Source organism: Drosophila montana, unplaced genomic scaffold, assembly GCF_035044405.1.
Source record: "Drosophila montana isolate Dmon_TW-CO22-7 unplaced genomic scaffold, ASM3504440v1 contig_1505_1, whole genome shotgun sequence".
NCBI classification, from domain to species: Eukaryota; Metazoa; Arthropoda; class Insecta; order Diptera; family Drosophilidae; genus Drosophila; species Drosophila montana.
In genome coordinates, this window is record NW_026996452.1 from 3,869,759 (window position 1) to 3,888,696 (window position 18,938).

Sequence of the window (18,938 nt, forward strand, 5' to 3'; positions counted from 1 at the left end):
ACAAATCCGATTCACACCCAAAAAACCGCGCAACGCAAACTCAAATTTTTTCTCTATTTTTTTTTTTCATTCTGTCAAATATATACTAGAAAAATACAATAAGCTAAGCAAAAATACTAAAACCACAAAAGCCACTCAACCAAATTCTATTGTCTTATAGGCTGAAACACAGACAAAACTGGTTTTTACTTACAGCTCTTGGGTGTGCATTGTGTGCGCCGTGTTTTATGGAGCATGGCAAAGGGAGGGGAAGCGGTGACTAGAGGGGCAGTGGCCCCAAAGAGCGGGTGACTTTAAGTGCGGGTACTTGAGTACTTGAGCGGCAACATGAAATAATCCAACGAATTTTGGTCATGCTTTGATTTATAGTGCTTCGGGCTTTGGGCAATCGTATTGCATAATGCTTAAGAAGATTTCAATTATGATTAGAAACCAAAACCCAGACAGAAGTCTTTATAGTTTATGAGCTTTACTTGATGAACTTACAGCGCAATGAGCTGTCGCTTATGGCAAAGTAATCGCAATTACGATGTGAACCAAGTGGCAAATGATTTGCCACAAAAGTTCCACAGAGCTCTGGAGCTTAAGATATATTTAAAGCTAGCATATTTACATTTTCTTCACATTTCTCTAGAAAAAATTCGACTATAAACTATAATTATTTTACTTAAAATCTTTTTCAAACTAAGCAAATAAAATATTTAATATTCCACTTCCACTTAATGCGAAATGCAGCAGCAAGCTATTAGTTAACAGGCAACGCCCTTCTCTGCAATTCTCATAAAATGACCTTAAGACATTAAATCGCGCTCACACACACACTGACAAGTTCAGGGTCAATTTTTGTGATTTACATAAAACCGTCGTTAATCTACGAATTGACCAACAGCAAACATTAAAAACAACAACTGACGACTGTACAGAAAAATCGAACTGAAAGCTGAGCGAGTTTTTTTTTTATGGACTAACGCCGGAAATTCACAAAAAGCAACATTGCCAACGGCCGGTTGTCACTTATTTATGCATCCGGCCGTTGCAGGCCACCAGAAAAAATAAAGCATATATAAAAGCCAAATAAAATATGTATATGTAAACAAAATACGCCAGATAATACAAAAATACAGATATGGCTTCACTGCGATTGTGGTATCGACTTGAGCAACAAACCTTTTGAGAGAAGCCCCAAACCTCAAAAAGAGCATTTGTCGGGTTATTGGATTTTTTGGGTATACCCCATTTAACCCCGTTCGCCCGCTACCGACCTGGTTTCCACACGTTGCAGGTAAACTTTAAGTGTAAAAACTGAAAACTATTTGCATAGAATTTGTGACAGCGTCGAAAAATGGAAAAGTTTGCAATAAATTTGGTTTATGGGCAAGTCGATGAATAGGAATATTTGCGAAAGTTGAAAACTAACTGAAACAAATTACAGTTAAGGTAAAAATTTTATAAAAAATTAAATAGGTTAAACTTGGAAAAGGTTAGAATGGTCAACAGCTTGTAAACAACAATAAAAAATTAAATAATTGTTATCAGTAAAAAATATTCAAGGATTCTGTAATTTCTGTAATATATACAAACATAGTTCACACTCTGTAATTACCTTCCTATGTGATGCTCATAATATATAATTGACAGATCTGACAATAATTATTGCTCTAGAAAATAATCAAGAACGTACCCAATTTAAAAGCAAGACAATGAAACGCCTCTCTCTGCGCTTCTCACGCCAGTTTCATACAAGTAGTGCAGTTTTATTCAGCTTGGCAACTGTTTCCACAAAAATTAATGATATGAAAAACATGAAAGACCCTTAAAAAGATTCTAGACTTGCTCCACATCGAGCTTAATTGACTGCTCGAAACACGAACTACCTTCAGTGGAACAAACTGTACAAATCAATCTATAACCGCTAACCTCGCTAACCAAGACCAACCAACTACAGCCAGGCAATATATATGCATACGTATTAGATTTCTATACGTATTAGATTTCTATAGGTATATGCTATGCAACTGTCATGCAAAACGCTTTGGCAGACAGTTGACAGTTGCCTGCTAAAGTCTATTTATCCACGAGATACATTTCCATAGATATATTTATTTAGCATATCATATTTGTTGGCAACTATTTCTTGCGGTCTCCCAGTTGCATTTGTTGTCTTGGGCTTGGCCATTGCATGTTCATCGAATTTTTACGGTTGTTTAGATACTCAATTTGTATATAATGCCAGACAATGCTAGACGTGAAGTCTTTATAACCCTCCCACCGATCTAAAACGTGGCGACTTTGGGTCGCCTTACGCCCAAGTTCGTGATACTTGATTACAACTTATCTACAAAATGAGAAATGTGCTCGGAGTTCATTGCATTTGACATGCCAGCCAAGCAGCCAAACGGCCAGGCAATCAAGCGAAGCTTTTTTTCTGTGGCCTACAACAAAAAAAAAAAAGAAAAAAATGATAAACTAGAAAAGTCAATTTTTGTCCGCATTCGCTGCCAATGATGGACATTTTTTGTTATCTAGCCTTTCAGTTGTGCGCTGTTGTGTCTGCTCCCAAGTGGTTGGGAAATGTTCCTAAGTACTCACAGATATCTATCTGTGGCTATAGTCAATACTTCTGTGCGGCTTGAAAAACTTTCTGTGGTTTATTCGTAGATTGCTACGAGAGCTGGCCATGATTAAAAGTGACACTCGAGGATCAACGTGTACGAAATTGGGCAGTTGTTAGTAATAGAAAATAAAGATTTAGTACTTACATGTCAGAGTATAACATGTTGACAGCCTTGCGAGTGCACTTTGAACGAAATTGTTAAGATGGGCGCGTTTAAAGTGACAGCAAAGGATCTATGTATCTGCGCACTATTCGGCTACAGAAATTTCCAAAAATAATAATTGAAAATGGAGGTCACGAAATTGAAAATTAAAAGTAATGAGTTAGACGCCGAAAGCAATTGAGCGAAGGAACAAAGAAACTACCTAAACAAAGTTGACAGCAACTTAAATCCACAATTTCCCAATAAACTGTCCATAAATAAAAGTCTATAGAATTTGCTTAAGCTCCAAGTGTAGTTATACGATAAGTCCAAGGTAAATTGTTTTTAAAAACAATTCAGGCCCGATTAAAGTGCCCAAAGAAGTCAAAGTTGTAAGTTTTAATATAAAGGAGTCAAACGTCATGAAATCAAAAGCTCTTGACCTCTTTTGCCAATATTGATGCGAAGTGTTTAATCAAATTTGTCATTTAAAATACAAATAGCTTAAAACATTTTGAGAAATTACCATCAAAATAATTGCATTTGTGTATCAGTCCGCTGGCATCAAAGACGTCAAGCTGGGCGCAGTCAGCCTTCAAGCGAGATACATTTTTAGATACAGATACAGATACAGATACACACACACTCAAATACACACAAAAACTATTTACGCTTATGACAAAATTAAATGCCATAAAATGTTGTAGTTGGCAAACATTTTGCACAACTTTTAGCACCAACCTAGCGAAAAACAAAATTCAAATGGCGTAGGTGACAAATCACAGAGGCAAAAAGGCCTGCAAAAAGGCTGCCAAAAATCAGATCTGAATCCGCATTTAACAACAAATAAAAATAAAAAATTATATGAGAAATATCTCTAGATAAACTTATTTTAAAAGTAAAATAATAACCAACCCAATAAATAATGAAGTAAGTATATAAATATAAGTGCATATAGAAAAACATAAAATATATAATACGGAAAAATTTAATATAAAGAATATAATTAAATATGGAAAAATAGAAAATATAAAAAATTATAAAATATTGAAAAACATAAAGTAGAGTTAAATATTAAATTAACAATAATATACAAATATAGAAAAATATAAAATGCAAAAAAAAACAAGAAAATATAAAATAAAAATATGCAAATATATAAAAATATAAAATATTAAAATTTAAAACAAAATTCAAAAATATGACATATTAAAATACAAAATATATAAATCGATAGAATAATATAAAAAGAAGCAAAATATTCAAATATAATATAAAATATAACAAAAATAAAAAGACATGCATATAGAAATCTCTCAGCTCTGCTCGCAGAAATTAGATATAATTTATTAGATGGATGTAATAAAATTATAAAATTTTGCTAAAAAGTAAAAGTATCGTATCGAGCTTTTGTGGCTACATTAAAAATCATATGTTTGCAATCGTAGGGAAATTTTTGTTAAAACACTTTTGCACTTTTGTAATTGTTTCTAGGAAACCGGTCGGTTCTTAACTGGAAGAAAATTGAGATATTTAACGCGTAATTATCATCAGTTCTTGAGTGTGCGACGTTTAAAGCGGGTTTTATGTAAGCATCAAATGAGGTCAAAGTATTGCATGTGCTAGACAACACACACAGACACACACACACGCGCACAGCACGACAAGGGGTAGTGGGCGGGGTGGGGCTCAGCGGCTCACAAATGCCAATCAATTGATTTCATTGTCTTCAATTTATAACCTATCGATAATATAAATTCCTGACAGTCAGTCTCTCTTCTGAAAGTCGTCGCTCAAAGCAGTCGAGAGCAGTTTTGTGATAAATAGACAATTGCGGTTGTGTGTGTGTGAGTGTGTGTGTGTGTGTGTGTTTGCACTAATGTAAGTGCTGGCTACATATATTATACAGCTATACATGCATTTTATATAGACACTGCTTTGCACTTGACATAAATGAAATGAAATTGTTTTGTCACAGTTCCATTTGCCGCCTGCACCAAGTTGTGCCACAAAGTGGAGAGATGTGATAGGTTTGCTTAAAAGAGAGCGAGAGAGAGCGAGCGATAGAGAGAGAGAGAGAGAGAGAGAGTACTCTTCTAAGTACGCCCAAAAGATTTCCCAGGAAATCTACAAAATAACTTAATCAATGATAAGTGGAACAAAAACTGTGTTTATAAATAAATTCAAAGTGAGACAGAAAACTATTTATTGCAACCTTTTCAGTTTTGGAACCTTTCAGTAAAGGGACTTCCCAAATTTAAAATATATGAAAAGCAGATGGATTTCATCAAGAGCTGGTCTCTTTCAGATTTATACGTTGTTTTATTGTGCTTTCTCTGCACCTGAATGAGGCTCATAAACTATCAAAATCGTAAAATCAATCCAATTTTGCAGACCATAAATGTTTACATTTATCCCCACTGAGTTAATCAAAATGTTGTTTATTTGCACGTATTTGATTACCATAAACGAAGACGTTGCACGAATCTAGAGTCGCCTTTTGGAAACTATATATTCCTTTGTTTATTTATCCAAATCAATTTCCATAGCAAAGACTTTGGCTTCTCTCAGTCCAAATGTTATCATTCCTTTGGTTCTCTCTCTCCCTTACGCATTGTTTATTTTGTTTACTTGTGTCACAATTTGCTTAAGCTTCGCATACTCTCTCGATTCTCAGTTCCTCGTGTGGATGTGGATGCAAGTCCAAGTGCAGAGTATTGCACTACTTTCGAGCTGCTTAAAAGTCCATATGCAAATTTATCAGCTTAATGTGCTGTGCAAAAAAAAAGCAGCTTAAGCATATAGATACATATACTCCCTATATATATATATATATATGTATGTGTGTGTATAAATCTGTCGCTCACTTTGTTATTTGCCATATTGAACATTTTTAAAATGCAATTCTCAAGTGCATTAAAATTATACAGGCGCCCCCCGTTTGATTTACGCACTCAGTTCTCGCATACACAACCAAAAATATATGTATATATATTTTATATACAGCAGAGGGGTATTCAAAATGCCAACGGAAATGTGCAAATGTACACCCGAGCATGACAATTTTTAAGATTTTTATCACCGCGCAATGCAAGCCAATAAATAAGAAAAATAAATTAAAAAGCAATTACAAGTCCAATTCAATGTAGCGCAACATTTTACACTACGGTTTGGTTTAGTCTTTAAATTTAGAATAAATAGCGAGAAATATGTTTTTGAGTTTTCTAAAGATCGACTATGTTAATATACTGCATATAGAAATAAGAAAATATGAGAGAAGGGTACAAAAATCACGTAAAATATTCGAAAGTTCAAAAAATATATTTAAAAAAAATAATATTAATAATTATACACACAATTTAAATAAAAACTAATGCAAATGAATGTTATTCATATTTGAATTAACATTAATAAAATACCCATAAAAAAGTTCTATAATCTAAAAGTTACTCAAATAACCTTAAAAAATTGCTTTAAATATTTGTAATATTTAACATACAATAATAATAAATATTTTTCATTTTCTATTGCACAGACTTTGTCTTGGATTTCCATGAGCTATCATTTCTGGCCCAAGGAAAATGTTGCGGTACTTAAACTGGGTCAATCGCATCATGTCTATATAAAAAATGTTTTTCTTTTTTTCTTGCCGCTTGTCGTTGTCAATTTTGTTAAATGTTTTGAGCAATATTAGCAAAGATCTAGCGACAAATATCTTTTATGTGCCAAAACAAATTTGAAAAACTTTTCATGTATGAAATATTTTGAATTTATGTACAAATATTTTGCGCCCCTTTCTAGCAATAAATAATACATGCACAAATTAATCAAATTCAATTCGGGCTGGTCCAAAATGTAGGTACCCAAAGTAGACCAAAGTTTTGGATAGATATACTTTCTTATAAATTGGATTAATTGATGGGCGGTAATTAAGTCTGAAAAAAAATATAACTTAAATGCGAGCAATCGTTGTTGGCCCACGCAAAGCCTTTGCCACCATGCCAAATGAAGCCATTGGGGGCATCTCCCCGCCCCAACCCCTCGCCACCCATAGACAGTGTACTCCGCAATCCTCTCAAGCAAACTCACGCGTAATGAGCGTCTCATTAATTGTAGCTGCTATTTAATTTTTCTTCTCTAAACTTTTCTGCGACTCGCTTGTAAATAAGTTTGGCCCATTGCGCATTTAGTTCATTAACCTCTCAACTACAATTGTTATAAATTTTCGTGCTGTTATTGTGTGTCTATTGTTGTTGTTTTTATGATTGTTGTTGCTTTTGGCTCCCTCGTTTCGCTCATTGTTGCCGCTAGAAAGCGGCCCGCCAGTTGTTGGCCTAACAAACTAATAAAAAAAAAAATACAACCAAGAAAAAAATAACTGCCGCGCCATGCTCTGATATGCCAATTAAAGTGCGACCAGCAGCTACTCAGGGAGAAGTAGCTGTGCCTGGCCTGGCCTTGCCTGGCTTGGCTTGGCTTGGCCCAGTTCAAGTCGTATCGACGCCCTGCGTGGGGGGCGTCGTGCTTTCTTTTATAGAGAGTAGTGGGGATAAACCCCTTGCAACTGACTGTTGGGATAATAGCGTAATGTGCGGCAATTATTTAAAATTAGTTATAAGAGCAGCTCTATACCCATAAAAAGTTGTACTTACTTCGAGCTTGTGGGTGTGCGGGGAACATTTTGTTATTTTTCTAGGAAAAATATTGCTGAAGACAACTCTATTGTAAGCTAGTAAATTCACGAGGTTCACTGGTAAGTGAGAAAGAAATTTGCACAAGTGAAACACACAATTTAACTTTCGTATCAACATTATAATTCCCAAAGTGTTTAAGCTGCAGAAAATAGCTATTGTTCATCTGATAAGATTTTCTTTTTGCTAGCTTTTATTACATGCGATCTTTCGCCTTTTTCAACACAAATTGAACACCCTGTAAAAAGCTAATATATGCAAACCCATGTGAAAGAAGCAGCACAAATACATAAACAATTTGCAGTTTTATGGGTTGTATATATTTTTATTACCGAAGTTTTCCCTCAGCCTTTTCACACATGTTGACACTTATGTACTAAATATTACGATAAGGAAAACCAATTTATGCCATCAAATTGAATCACATGCAGCTCATTAGGGATCAATAGCATATAGATAAGAGGTCTTACAATTGGCCAACATTTTAACCGCTCAATATTTATCGATCCGCGTAAAGCCATTAAAATAGTATTCCAATATGTGTGTACACATTGTTACAACTACTTTTAAAGCACTTTCTGTTTACGAATATAACCAACTCTTTCTCTTTTCTCTCTCGCTCTCTCTCTCTTTCTCTTGCCAAACGGTCTCTATATTGTTTTGGGCTAAGTGTAGCTCCAGTTCGCGTTGGTATTTCAATTAAAGTGCACAACATACGCAATCGCCCCCGTCCGCATATTCTCCCCAAACCCCCTCGCCTTCCCTTCAAACACTGCTCAACTGTTGCATTTTGTGCAAATAATTGAATTACGCCCACATGATGAAGAGACCATCCGCTCAAAATGCCGCTTTGACAGTAGCTAAAAGGAAAAACTTTTACAATTTTATCTACAAAATGTGAATGCAAATAAATATGTATATATGTATGTATATGCCTGAAAGTGTGTGCGTGTGTGTGAGTATGTGTGTTTGTGGCCTAAACCAGAAAACAAAAACGCCAGAGTTTAAGAGCCAAAAGACACTTGAAAATGTAACTCAACTCAGAAAATCATGACAAAGCCCACGCAGACAATATAAAGAGCAAAACAGAGAGAGATAGAGAGAGAAAGAGAGACAGGTGGATAAATGTGTTGCATATGTGACCAGAAATGGGAATAGGTTAAAACTTTATTGTGATGCCAAGCTCAAATGACTCAGTTTTTGGCAAGAAAGAAGAAAAAGGAAAATCACTTGAGGCACGTAATTGAACGCATGTTCTTATACATATACATACATACACATACATATATATGTATATATATGCATAGGTATATAGGTATTATATATCGGCACATTGGCATAAAAGTCAAGGAACTTTTAAGCTGCTTTGAGGCAACTTTTACCACAAAATATTGCATGTCATGCCATATGAAAGATGAGTGTCCATAAAATCAAGCACAAACAAAAAATATGTATGAAAAGAAAAATAATTTTGTGGCTGGTCAATTAGTTGCGGCTTTTTACAAATATAAATGAATGCAAGCCAAAACAGAGCAGGTTGCGTCTAGAATAACAGTTAGAGCAAGCGAAAAGAATTGAGATTCCATTCTAATAATATATATGTATATTGTATAAGAAGTCATACACGATATCTAACTCTGCTCCAAATAAAGGTTAGAGCATATGTTCAACTAAACATTTCAGTTTTGTTTTTTAAATATATGTGCTTGGTTTACTATAAAATATGCCCAAAAAAATAAGTAATAAAACTAATTAATTAAATCAAGAACAGCACAAAAGATGCATTAATCATAAAAGGTTAAGGCTAAATTCAACTTTTATCATTTCATCTAACTTAGCATCAGTTTAAACAGATATTAAAACTAACGCGAACATTTAAATGGCTCCCGAGCAGGGATCAAATTTATATGAATAATCATGAGAGCTGCAAAAAAAGCAAACAGCAAAAACGAAAATTGTATCTTGGCCCAAAAGCAGCTAAAGAGAATATTAAAAAGCTCAATGACACCTTTTAAAACCAAGTAAATTACATGTAAGTACAGTCAAAAACGACAAAGTAGGGTTATCTTCGGCACACCGAAAATTTAATACCCTTGCCGACCGAACATTTTCATAATGCTCATAACGCTTTGATCGTATCTAAGAAGCACGGGGAAAATAGTTAATGCCGAGTATCGTAAAGATATCTTGATAAACAAAAAAGTTGTTCATACAATAAGTTAATTTTCGACCGATCGTTTCTATGTGAGCTATATGAGATAGTGGTCCGATCCATCAGGTTCCGACCTATGAACTGCGTGCAACAGAAAAAGGAACGCATGCAAAGTTTCATGACGATAGCATAGAAACAGACGGACGAACTGACGGATGTGGCTATAGCGACTCACCTGTTGATACTGATCAAGAATATATGTATATATAATTCTGGGTTTGGAGACTTGTCCTTCTATGCGTTACACATTTCGAGACAAAATTAAAATACCCTCTGCAAGGGTATAAAAAAAGTAACTCCCAAAAATAACACAATGAAAAGAATCAGCAAAGTTCTTGAAAAGAAAAGCCACAAACAAAGACAAACAACAATATGTATATGGCTGAGTTTTGTAAATACTTTGCGAGTAGGTGTTTCGGCTACCTCTCATAAGTATTTGCCCCTGTAGCTGTCACTCAAACGCCCCCTAGCGTACAAAGCCACAAACAGAGACACGCACACAGACACACGCATACAATGCCTTGTGAATAATCACATGGCATTTGAATGTAAATCCGAGCAAAAAAGTGCGCGGGGATGTGGAAGAAAAGAAATTTTGAAATGCGCAAAACTTATGGCTAGTAGCTTAATTACGACAAGTTTCCCCTCACAGCAAGAGGCGGCGGCCGAGCGTGGGGGTAGCCGAAAAATAGCTTGTGTCTGTGTCGGAGCTCCCCCATTGCTCCCGGCACTTGACATATTATTATTTGAAATTCATAAACATCTTAATATTGCGGCGCTTTTGAGCACTTGTCAACTGCCTTTTGGCCAACGGCAGCATCTGGCGAATATGTGGCTAAAATTGTTGAATATGTTAATAATTTATATACTTTCCTTCACGCAAGACTCGTGTAGCCCAAATCCAACAAATAAGTCGAGAGTAATTCGTATCGTTATCACTTCCCAAATTGGTTTTAAAGTTAAGTTTAGAATCTGGGAATATTTTGGATATACACAGTATAAATGTGGCTAATTTTACCTGCATAAAATTGTTGAACATGTAAATAATTTAAATACCTTCCTTTACTTGAGACTCGTGTAGCCTGAAACTAACAAATAAGTCAAGAGTAATTCGTGTCGATATCAATTCCCAAATTGGTTTTAAAGTCAAGTTTATAGTCTGAGAATATTTTGGGTTTACCTGGAAGCAGGCTCTCTCAGCACGCGCGTTTATTTGTAATCGTAACGCACAAAACACACATCGATATAATTTATGCACTCTGTGGGCCTGGGGCGGGGGGGGTGTTGGCGCCTTGATTAACATGCGGGCTGGCAATATATTATTATTGTCGTCTATTTACCCCCAACCCCCTTCCCCCTTCATTGAACCACACACCCACAGAGCAGACAGGCACGCGCATAAATGATTACAGCTAAAACATTTAAGCGGATGAATTTGTCTAGTTGGATGCTAATTAATGCGGAAGTTTTGATTTGATTTGTTGCACTCCTTTGAGGTGCATGATTAAAAGTTTAATTAGATTTTAAAACGCACTTGAATTGAGAACCTGTGCTCTGCATTTTAAGCACCTTTCAAGTTCAAGAGCTTTTGAATACAATAATAAAGTATTAATGTGAGGTCCCAATAAAATTTTCACATGAGCTCAAACCAATCCACAGAGATAATAGAAGTATACACAGTTTGAGAGCTTAACTGGAAGCTTTTAATGCGATGACATGTAAAGCTTTTAAATTAATGAGCTTTTCAGTACGATACTGTTCGAAGCTCTAAATGAAAATGTCATTAAGGATTACGATTAATACATTGAGTTCAAGAAAGTCTATGCGATAAATATAAGAGAGAGAGAGATGCTGAGGTACAATGAAAGCTTTAAGTGCGATTTGTGTCTTTGAAGCAGTTTTAAACTTAAAGAAGGAGCTTTGAAGCGTAAAAGTTAAGATTAATCTTGAATATAATATAAAGCTTAAAGCTCGATTCAGAATATTTGCTTAAATGTCAGTGTATCTGGCAGAATATGCTAGCCACTAGAAAAGCTCTCAAGTATTATAAGAGAAGAAAGAGAAAGAGAGAGATTCTGAGGTCCAATAAAAGCTTTAAGTGCGATTAAATATATTTGTGTATTTGAGCCAGCTTTAAACTTAAGAGCATTAAAAATTCGGAAAAGATTCAGATTTATCAGAGGAAGGAGACGGAACTTTTAAGCGTACAGCGAGACAAAGCTCGTTTGTCTCTACTGCAAGTGCGACCACGAGTTTAGATTGATCTTGAATATAATTTAAAGCTGAAAGCTACATTCACAATATTAGCTTAAACACTTTTATATCTGCCAGAATATGCTATCGACTAGATAATGCGAACCCAAATAACTTGGCGGTGGACTCCCAGCAAGCAATCTCTGCTGTCCAACAATCTGCCCTGTCAGCTTTCTGTCATGGAGGCTTTCCAATATTGTTCTTCGGGGGCTTGCCTTGAATAAATACCAATTTATTTTTAACGCAACATTGTTTTTCTTATTTAAATGAAAATTATCAGCACGCCGACCGGCGGATATGAAGTATTATGTAATGTTGTGTTTTTTTGGTGGGAAAAAACAAAGAAACAAAAAATAAGTAAAGAAATGCTCTCAGCAGCCGCCGAACATAGACAAAGCGCTGATTGGATTTAAAGTGACAGTAATAAATGACAAGAAAGGCGTGTTTCATTTATATATATACGAGAAAAAGCATACGCAACACTCCGACAAATTCTGGAGAGCTAGACGGAACGGAGGGTACGACCCACAAACTAATGCTATTGAGAACTGACTGAACTTGCACTCGAAGATAGCGTACCGAAAAATATTGAAATCCGTCGGAGACTCGGGCGCTAAGTAAACAGACGGACAAGCGTCGCCACATTTTAGAGAGCTGGCACTGACAAGTCAAACAAATTGTATGGCTAGGGGTGGGGGGTTGAGAGGGATGAGGTAGGGGGGTGCTGGGAACCGTTCATCGTTCGAGTTTAATTTTTTTTTTGGGTTTTTTTTCTTGCCTACGCGGCGCGCAAATATTTTATTTTTATTATTTTTGTTTATGGTTTTTTGTTTTTGCCTTTTAATTTTTTTCTTATTTTCTTCATTATGTCAGTGTCAGTATTATGCAGCGGTCGCTGTAATAGGCGCACAGTTGAGTGTGCTCGCCCTCAAGATACCCTGTATAAACCTAATTATTGTTGCGAAAAAATGTGAGAAATGTGAACTTTAGTTGCACGCGAAATTCTCCATATATTATACTGTTGCAATCATTAGCACAAGTCTTGCATACCTCTTGCCCGTTTAATGAGCACAGGGTATAATAATGGAATATGTACATCGTATCGTTTTTTTGGCATGTAAAATTCTTGAGGCTGCAGTCTCTGGGCTGGGCGCTGTCTCTGGGGCCCCGAGTGCTTAATTGTGCCGCGGTGACATTAAATGTGAGCGTAATTAGCTTAATTATGATTTCAATTATTTTGTCTTTGCCACGCAAAATTGAGCAAACCGTTGGAGACACATGTACCTTAAAAAAAAAACTATTGAAAAGCCTTTTATTATTCATTTGTATCAAAGTTTACATATTTGTTTAGTCTTGACACATGTGAAATTATTATGAAATAAATGACAGACGAAGAAGAAAAAATATAAATGAAACTAATTGACAAACACAATGCAAAACTTTAAACTCTTAATTGCCTGGCGCCAGACGGTCGTTATACGATTTATGTTTATATTTATTTATACGTATGCTTTATTAAGGAAGTCAGCGAGATTTAAACTTGAATCCCGGCTTCAGTTTCGACCAAGTGCATGCAATATTTACATATTTACACTCTCACTTTGACCTAAATGGCCATTATAAAGGCCACTTACGGCAAGTGCCTGGCATTAATAATCAAGGCAAGTCCGCCTGAGAGTATTTACAGATCTCGTTAGTACAAATCCCACCATCACTGTGATTCACAAATTTACATAATTCTGGGTACAAAAAAAATTACAAAAAAAACCTTACTGCAGATATAATAATAAACAAAAAAGAAGAGCTTCAAAAACTTTAATTCCCAATTAGAAATAGGCTTAATATAATATAAAAATATATACTTTACTTTCAGTCTTTTTAAACATTTTCAATTGTTTTATGGTTAAAATATTACATTATATTATTTTATATTATAAAGAAATATTCGTATATGATCTTTGCCTGAAACATGTGCATTACCAAAGAAACATACCCAATATATTAAAATTTAATGTGCTACACATTTTATATCTTAAACCAAAACTCGAGCAATCGAAATAAAACGTAAGCGGAATAATTTCTTATTTTTTTAAATTGTATTAAGCTTGCTTTAAACATTCTATAAGTTTAATATTTGTTTTTCCTTTTCCTTGCACTCTCGCACCACTGTGGCTATCAAATGAATATTAATAAGACATCTTAACTTAAAATAAAACAAAATTAAACAAACTAACAAATGATTGCAATTTGCGGAAGTAACTCATAAAAATTATAGGTTAATATCGTAACACTCGGCTCTGCTGCTGAGTAGCTGATGAAAAATTTAAAAGCGAACGGCGAGCAGAACAATTTTCATAAATATGCCGCTGAGGAAAATCGGGAGCCAAAAAAAAGTAAATAAAAAAAGAAAATAATATATATAAAAACTTGCGCGACGGCAAACCACAAAGCGCATTAACGCTTAAATGGCCTTGAGACCAAGCGAAATTCCAAGTTATTGCCATCTCTGTCTTAAACATTTTGCATAGTTTTGTTTTTGTTTTTTTTGTGGAGAGTATCTTTTGGGCTTACCTTAAATTTGGCACAGCTGCGGCAGCAGCGGCCGCCGCTTGCAGAGGCGGCGGCACATTGTATGGAAACGGCAGCTTGGCCGCGACGGCTGGATTCTCGAATAGCATTCTGTTGCCGTTCGGTTGGATGTTGTTGTTGTTGTAGCTGATATTGTAGTAAATTTTGCCCGCCTTTTTTTATACTTCCGCGCGGCGAAGGGGGGTTTAGCACAAAAAACTACTTCTTTTTTTTTTTTTGCGTGTTAATTTCCTTCACCTTATTTTCTTTCTTATTGTTTGCTTTAGTATTTTTTGTTATATTTTGCGTAAAACTTTTATTTTTATTATTATTTGTGCACTGATTTTGTTTAAGTTATGCACATTTTCTGTAAACCCGATATGGCTTAGAGCACTCTGAATATTTAGGAAATATATTCGATTTGATGAGTTCAAAATTACAATTGGGGCAATTGTAAATAAAACAAGTCTAATAAGATAACCTGATTCATGCTTGAAATTCAATTGAAGCTGAAATAACTTGGTAAGAATCCGTTAGACTAATTTAGAAATGTAGTTCTTATATGAAAAACATTTCGGTATTTCAAGATATCTTAACCAAACTCTTCAATTAGCACCTGACATACAAGACGTAAGATTTTATCAACATTTAACATAGTTTCGACACGGGAAATCGGCGGGAAAGGGAATTTTAACATGAATGTAAATGTTATAGCTTAAATCTGATAAGAGAACTTTTAGTTTTATATTAAATTATTTAGGATATTTATTTACACTTCTTGTCGCTGTTAACTCAATGCTAAGTTACAGAAACAGAACTACTATTGAAATACATATCTCGCACTCCTGTTAATCCCTTTCAAATGCTTAGAGAAGCACATTAATTATTATTCTTCTTCATATAATCACATATTTTTGCGTGTTGCTGTTTCTTTTGAAGTTTTCTTTCGCTCTCATTCCCGCTTTCGCTGCTCTGTCGAAACTCTGCCCGTTAAAAGCATCATCAACTAGTTTTGTTTTAATTTCTTAGTTTGTTGTTGTTGCTGCTCTACTGCTTTTCTGCTTCTGTTTCTTTTTTCTTTTGCTGCTGCCTATGCTTTTACTTTCGTTAGTATGTTTGTTGCGGGCTTTTGATTCTGGTGTTGCTCTTTGCGTCGCATTCGCTCGTCATTGCCGGCTTTTTAACGCATACAGCGGCGAATTGCGATTGTATTGTGCTGTTATAAAAACAAAAAAACGTTGCCTTTATATGCGGCTGCTTTTGCTGTTATTGCGTTTTGATAAACACACACGCACTCATAAATACACATGTATTAATGAAAAACTTATATCGCATGCGTGCAGGAACAGCAAGACTTTCGGCAATGCTATTTCTGTATATAGTTGTTATTATAAGGGCTGGTTTATGCTTTATTTTTATAAACTAAATCGATTTGCGTGCACAAAAACACAAAAGACGCACACACACAAACACAGCAAAGCAAAAGACGCAAAGCAATATTTTTGCGACGTCATTGAATTCGCCGCATACAATTGTATAATTTTGTGATGCCTTCTGCTAATCTACCCGAAAAAAAAAAGCAGCAGCGTACGCGTCTCTCTGTATCCCCACTTATATATATTTGAGTCACTCACACACACACTTAAAAACGGCACGACTAAAGTAACGGCGCGTGACGATATGACGACAGCGATTACGACAAACGTGAAGGCTTGAAGGTCCGCACAGCGCAAGGAACTTTTGTCAACTGAAATCGCAGGAGCGCTTAGCCGCTGACTAAAGCGAAGAGCGGCGCAAAGTTCGCAAGTTCGCCGAAAAACTCACAAAACACGCTCACCAGGACAAACTCGTGGAGCCGCACTAAGTGAGAGCGTAAGCAAAAGAGCATAAACAGATTCGCCGCTTATCGAGCAGTTGGGGTAATTTCGAGCGACTCAGACGGCTGCTGTATGCAACACATGCGGCCATGTGCAACATGAGCCGATGACGAAGACACAAATGCCGCTAGCCCCCGTCTTACCTACTCTCCCGCCCCATATGCTATACAACCCACGTAATCATTTCCGACGTATGCAGTTATACAAAAACAATAGGCCTGCGGATAAGCAGGCAGGCACGGCGGCAGAGCAACTGAGACGAACGACCGCCCGCGTCTTTTATAACGCTTTGTTCTCGCATTTAGCGTTCTTTGTTTTTTCTCGTATTTTTTAAGCTCAGCTTCGGATAAGCTGACGCTTTTGTTGACTTTATAACAGCAACAACAACACGAGCGTCAAATAATTGTTTAATTTATTAATGCGTTTCACAGTCTCGCACACACACACACACACGCATATGCACACAAGCAAGTTGATTTATGCGAATTTTCATATGAAATTTATTTAAGCTACGCACAAGCGTGCTCTTGAATTTTATTTTAAATCTCGGGTTTGTTTTATTTTCTTTACGCATTTGAACTTGAAAGCCGATCAACATTTCAAGCGCAATCGGCTTAAACAGTTGCTTTTACAGCCTGGGCAAGAGCTGTAAAATCTTATGCAGCACATTCTCTAGGTTTCCTGGATAATTTATCACATGTTTTGCTTTTTGTTCTTTTTTCGAGGAACTTTCATGCCTGACACGCCGCAGCCCCGCATATTCAATTACAACACAACAAATATACAAGACTTTCTAAGAATTGTATTCGTCGGCTGCTGCTTCTTCTTCTATTTCTTATCGCACATTCGATAAAAAAAGAGAACTACAACAGAACTCTTCGAATTTATAGCAGTTTATGCTGCAATTAACGGGAAAAAACCAGCAGTTTTTTTGACTACAAATAAATATATATTTTATTTGCTTAATGACCTATCCTGCGGCTAGATTAATTTATTAATTGCATTTTTCAAGATTTTTAATTTAACAAAAGTTGCATTGGTTTTGGTTTCATTAGTTAAACGTATAATTATTTAAAAATTAAACCAATGAGAAAATTGGTTTAAATTTTAATAATCTATTAAGCACTGATTAAGCATTTGCTTTTGTTAAGTTTATTGTATATGTATTTCGTTTTGATTGTATATGTACGTTTTTAATTTATTTGCATACATCACAAGGGCAGTTGTTGTTGCTTCTTTTGTTTGTTGTTGTTGTTGCTGTTGTTGCAATTTAACACGTAATTTAATTTTGCTCATGCAAAACGCCAAGCGCTATCGCATTTTAATTAAAAACACATTTTTTCCCTTTCTCCCCTCTATTCAATTACTATAAACAAATTAACAACAATAAAAGCAACAACAAATTGCTGCAAATTATTGCACTTGAAATTGAAGACAAATTTAAAGATTTACTTTAATTTTTTCGCCCAAAAAACGCAAACAAATATAAATTTGTTTGTTTTTAATTTGCCGCCTTCGAGCCTTTAACGGCACTTCTGCAAGTAGCAAACTTTCTGTGGGACGACCACAAAAGAAACGACGATAACGACAACGACGACGCGCAGAGTAACAAAACAATTGTAAACGACGACGGCGACGACGACGCACAAAAATCTCCGCACGCTGAACTTGACGTTGTAACGGTCGGAACCAAACTGACAACTATAGCGTTGCCGGAAAGCATGGCATTCAATTCGCTTGACAACGACCCGCTCTCCGAATAGAACATGATTTCTTGCGGCTAGCATAAAAACCAAAACAAGAGCGCGAGACATCAAGTGGCGCGCGCTCTCTCTCTCTCTCTCTCGCTAGAGTTACCGGGATCGCCATGTGGCGACCATTACAAACTTAACTGCTGCTCTCCCGCTCCAACCACCCACCCATAAGTCGTGCACAACAAATAAACATTCGCTGCGATTCGCTCAGTGCGCCGGAGAGTAGTAGTTTGTTTTGCTTATTGTGTGCGGCGAATTCGCTCTAAAAACGCCAATCGGATAAAGCGGTGTGAGATGGCGCCACAAATGTGTTGGCGTCTATATTGCTATTTCGCTTGCACTACCTGGCAATGCAACCAATGCTTGCAGCTTCATACTTCCGTTCTTTAAAATCTTGTTTTTTGTGGTGTGGATAAAAATGAGCATCGCATCGTGTGGAACTTATATTAATGTTGTATAAGATGGTAAGGTTTATGCGCTGGATAGGTTGTATAAGTCGAGGACAATTTTTTGGTACAAATTTGAATTGGAAATATATATTAATTTGGAATTGAGAATACAATAAATTGCAATTATATTTATGCGATTATGGATAAAAATGAGCAACGCATCGTGTGGAACTTATATTAATGTTGTATAAGATGGTAAGGTTTATGCGCTGGTTAGGTTGTATAAGTCGAGGTCAGTTTTTTAGTACATATTTGAATTGGAAATATATATTAATTGGGAATTGAGAATACAATCAATTGTAATTATATTTTTAATATTTTATACTTAAAGACCCGCGCTAAAAACAATGCGCGCCAATCGAAGCGCATTATCGGATA

The 18,938-nt window shown here is 35.8% G+C and overlaps 1 protein-coding gene across 6 annotated transcripts in view; it reads right to left on the reverse strand.

Annotated features, from left to right (window-relative positions):
* Positions 1 to 18,938, reverse strand: part of msi (musashi) — a 147,063-nt gene that overhangs the window by 102,004 nt on the left and 26,121 nt on the right. For 3 of the 6 annotated variants that reach the window (XM_064692912.1, XM_064692902.1, XM_064692884.1), the window contains exons 1-2: positions 17,810 to 18,039; positions 14,484 to 14,875 (exon numbers count right to left, since the gene is read on the reverse strand). The exons of 2 other annotated variants lie outside the window; for them this stretch is intronic. In XM_064692912.1, the coding sequence (XP_064548982.1) occupies positions 14,484 to 14,590 (107 nt within the window). In that variant the 5' untranslated portion in view covers positions 14,591 to 14,875; positions 17,810 to 18,039. Of the gene's footprint in view, positions 1 to 14,483; positions 14,876 to 16,114; positions 16,207 to 17,809; positions 18,040 to 18,938 lie in introns of those variants that run through there. One more of the 6 variants, XM_064692891.1, reaches the window with a different exon arrangement.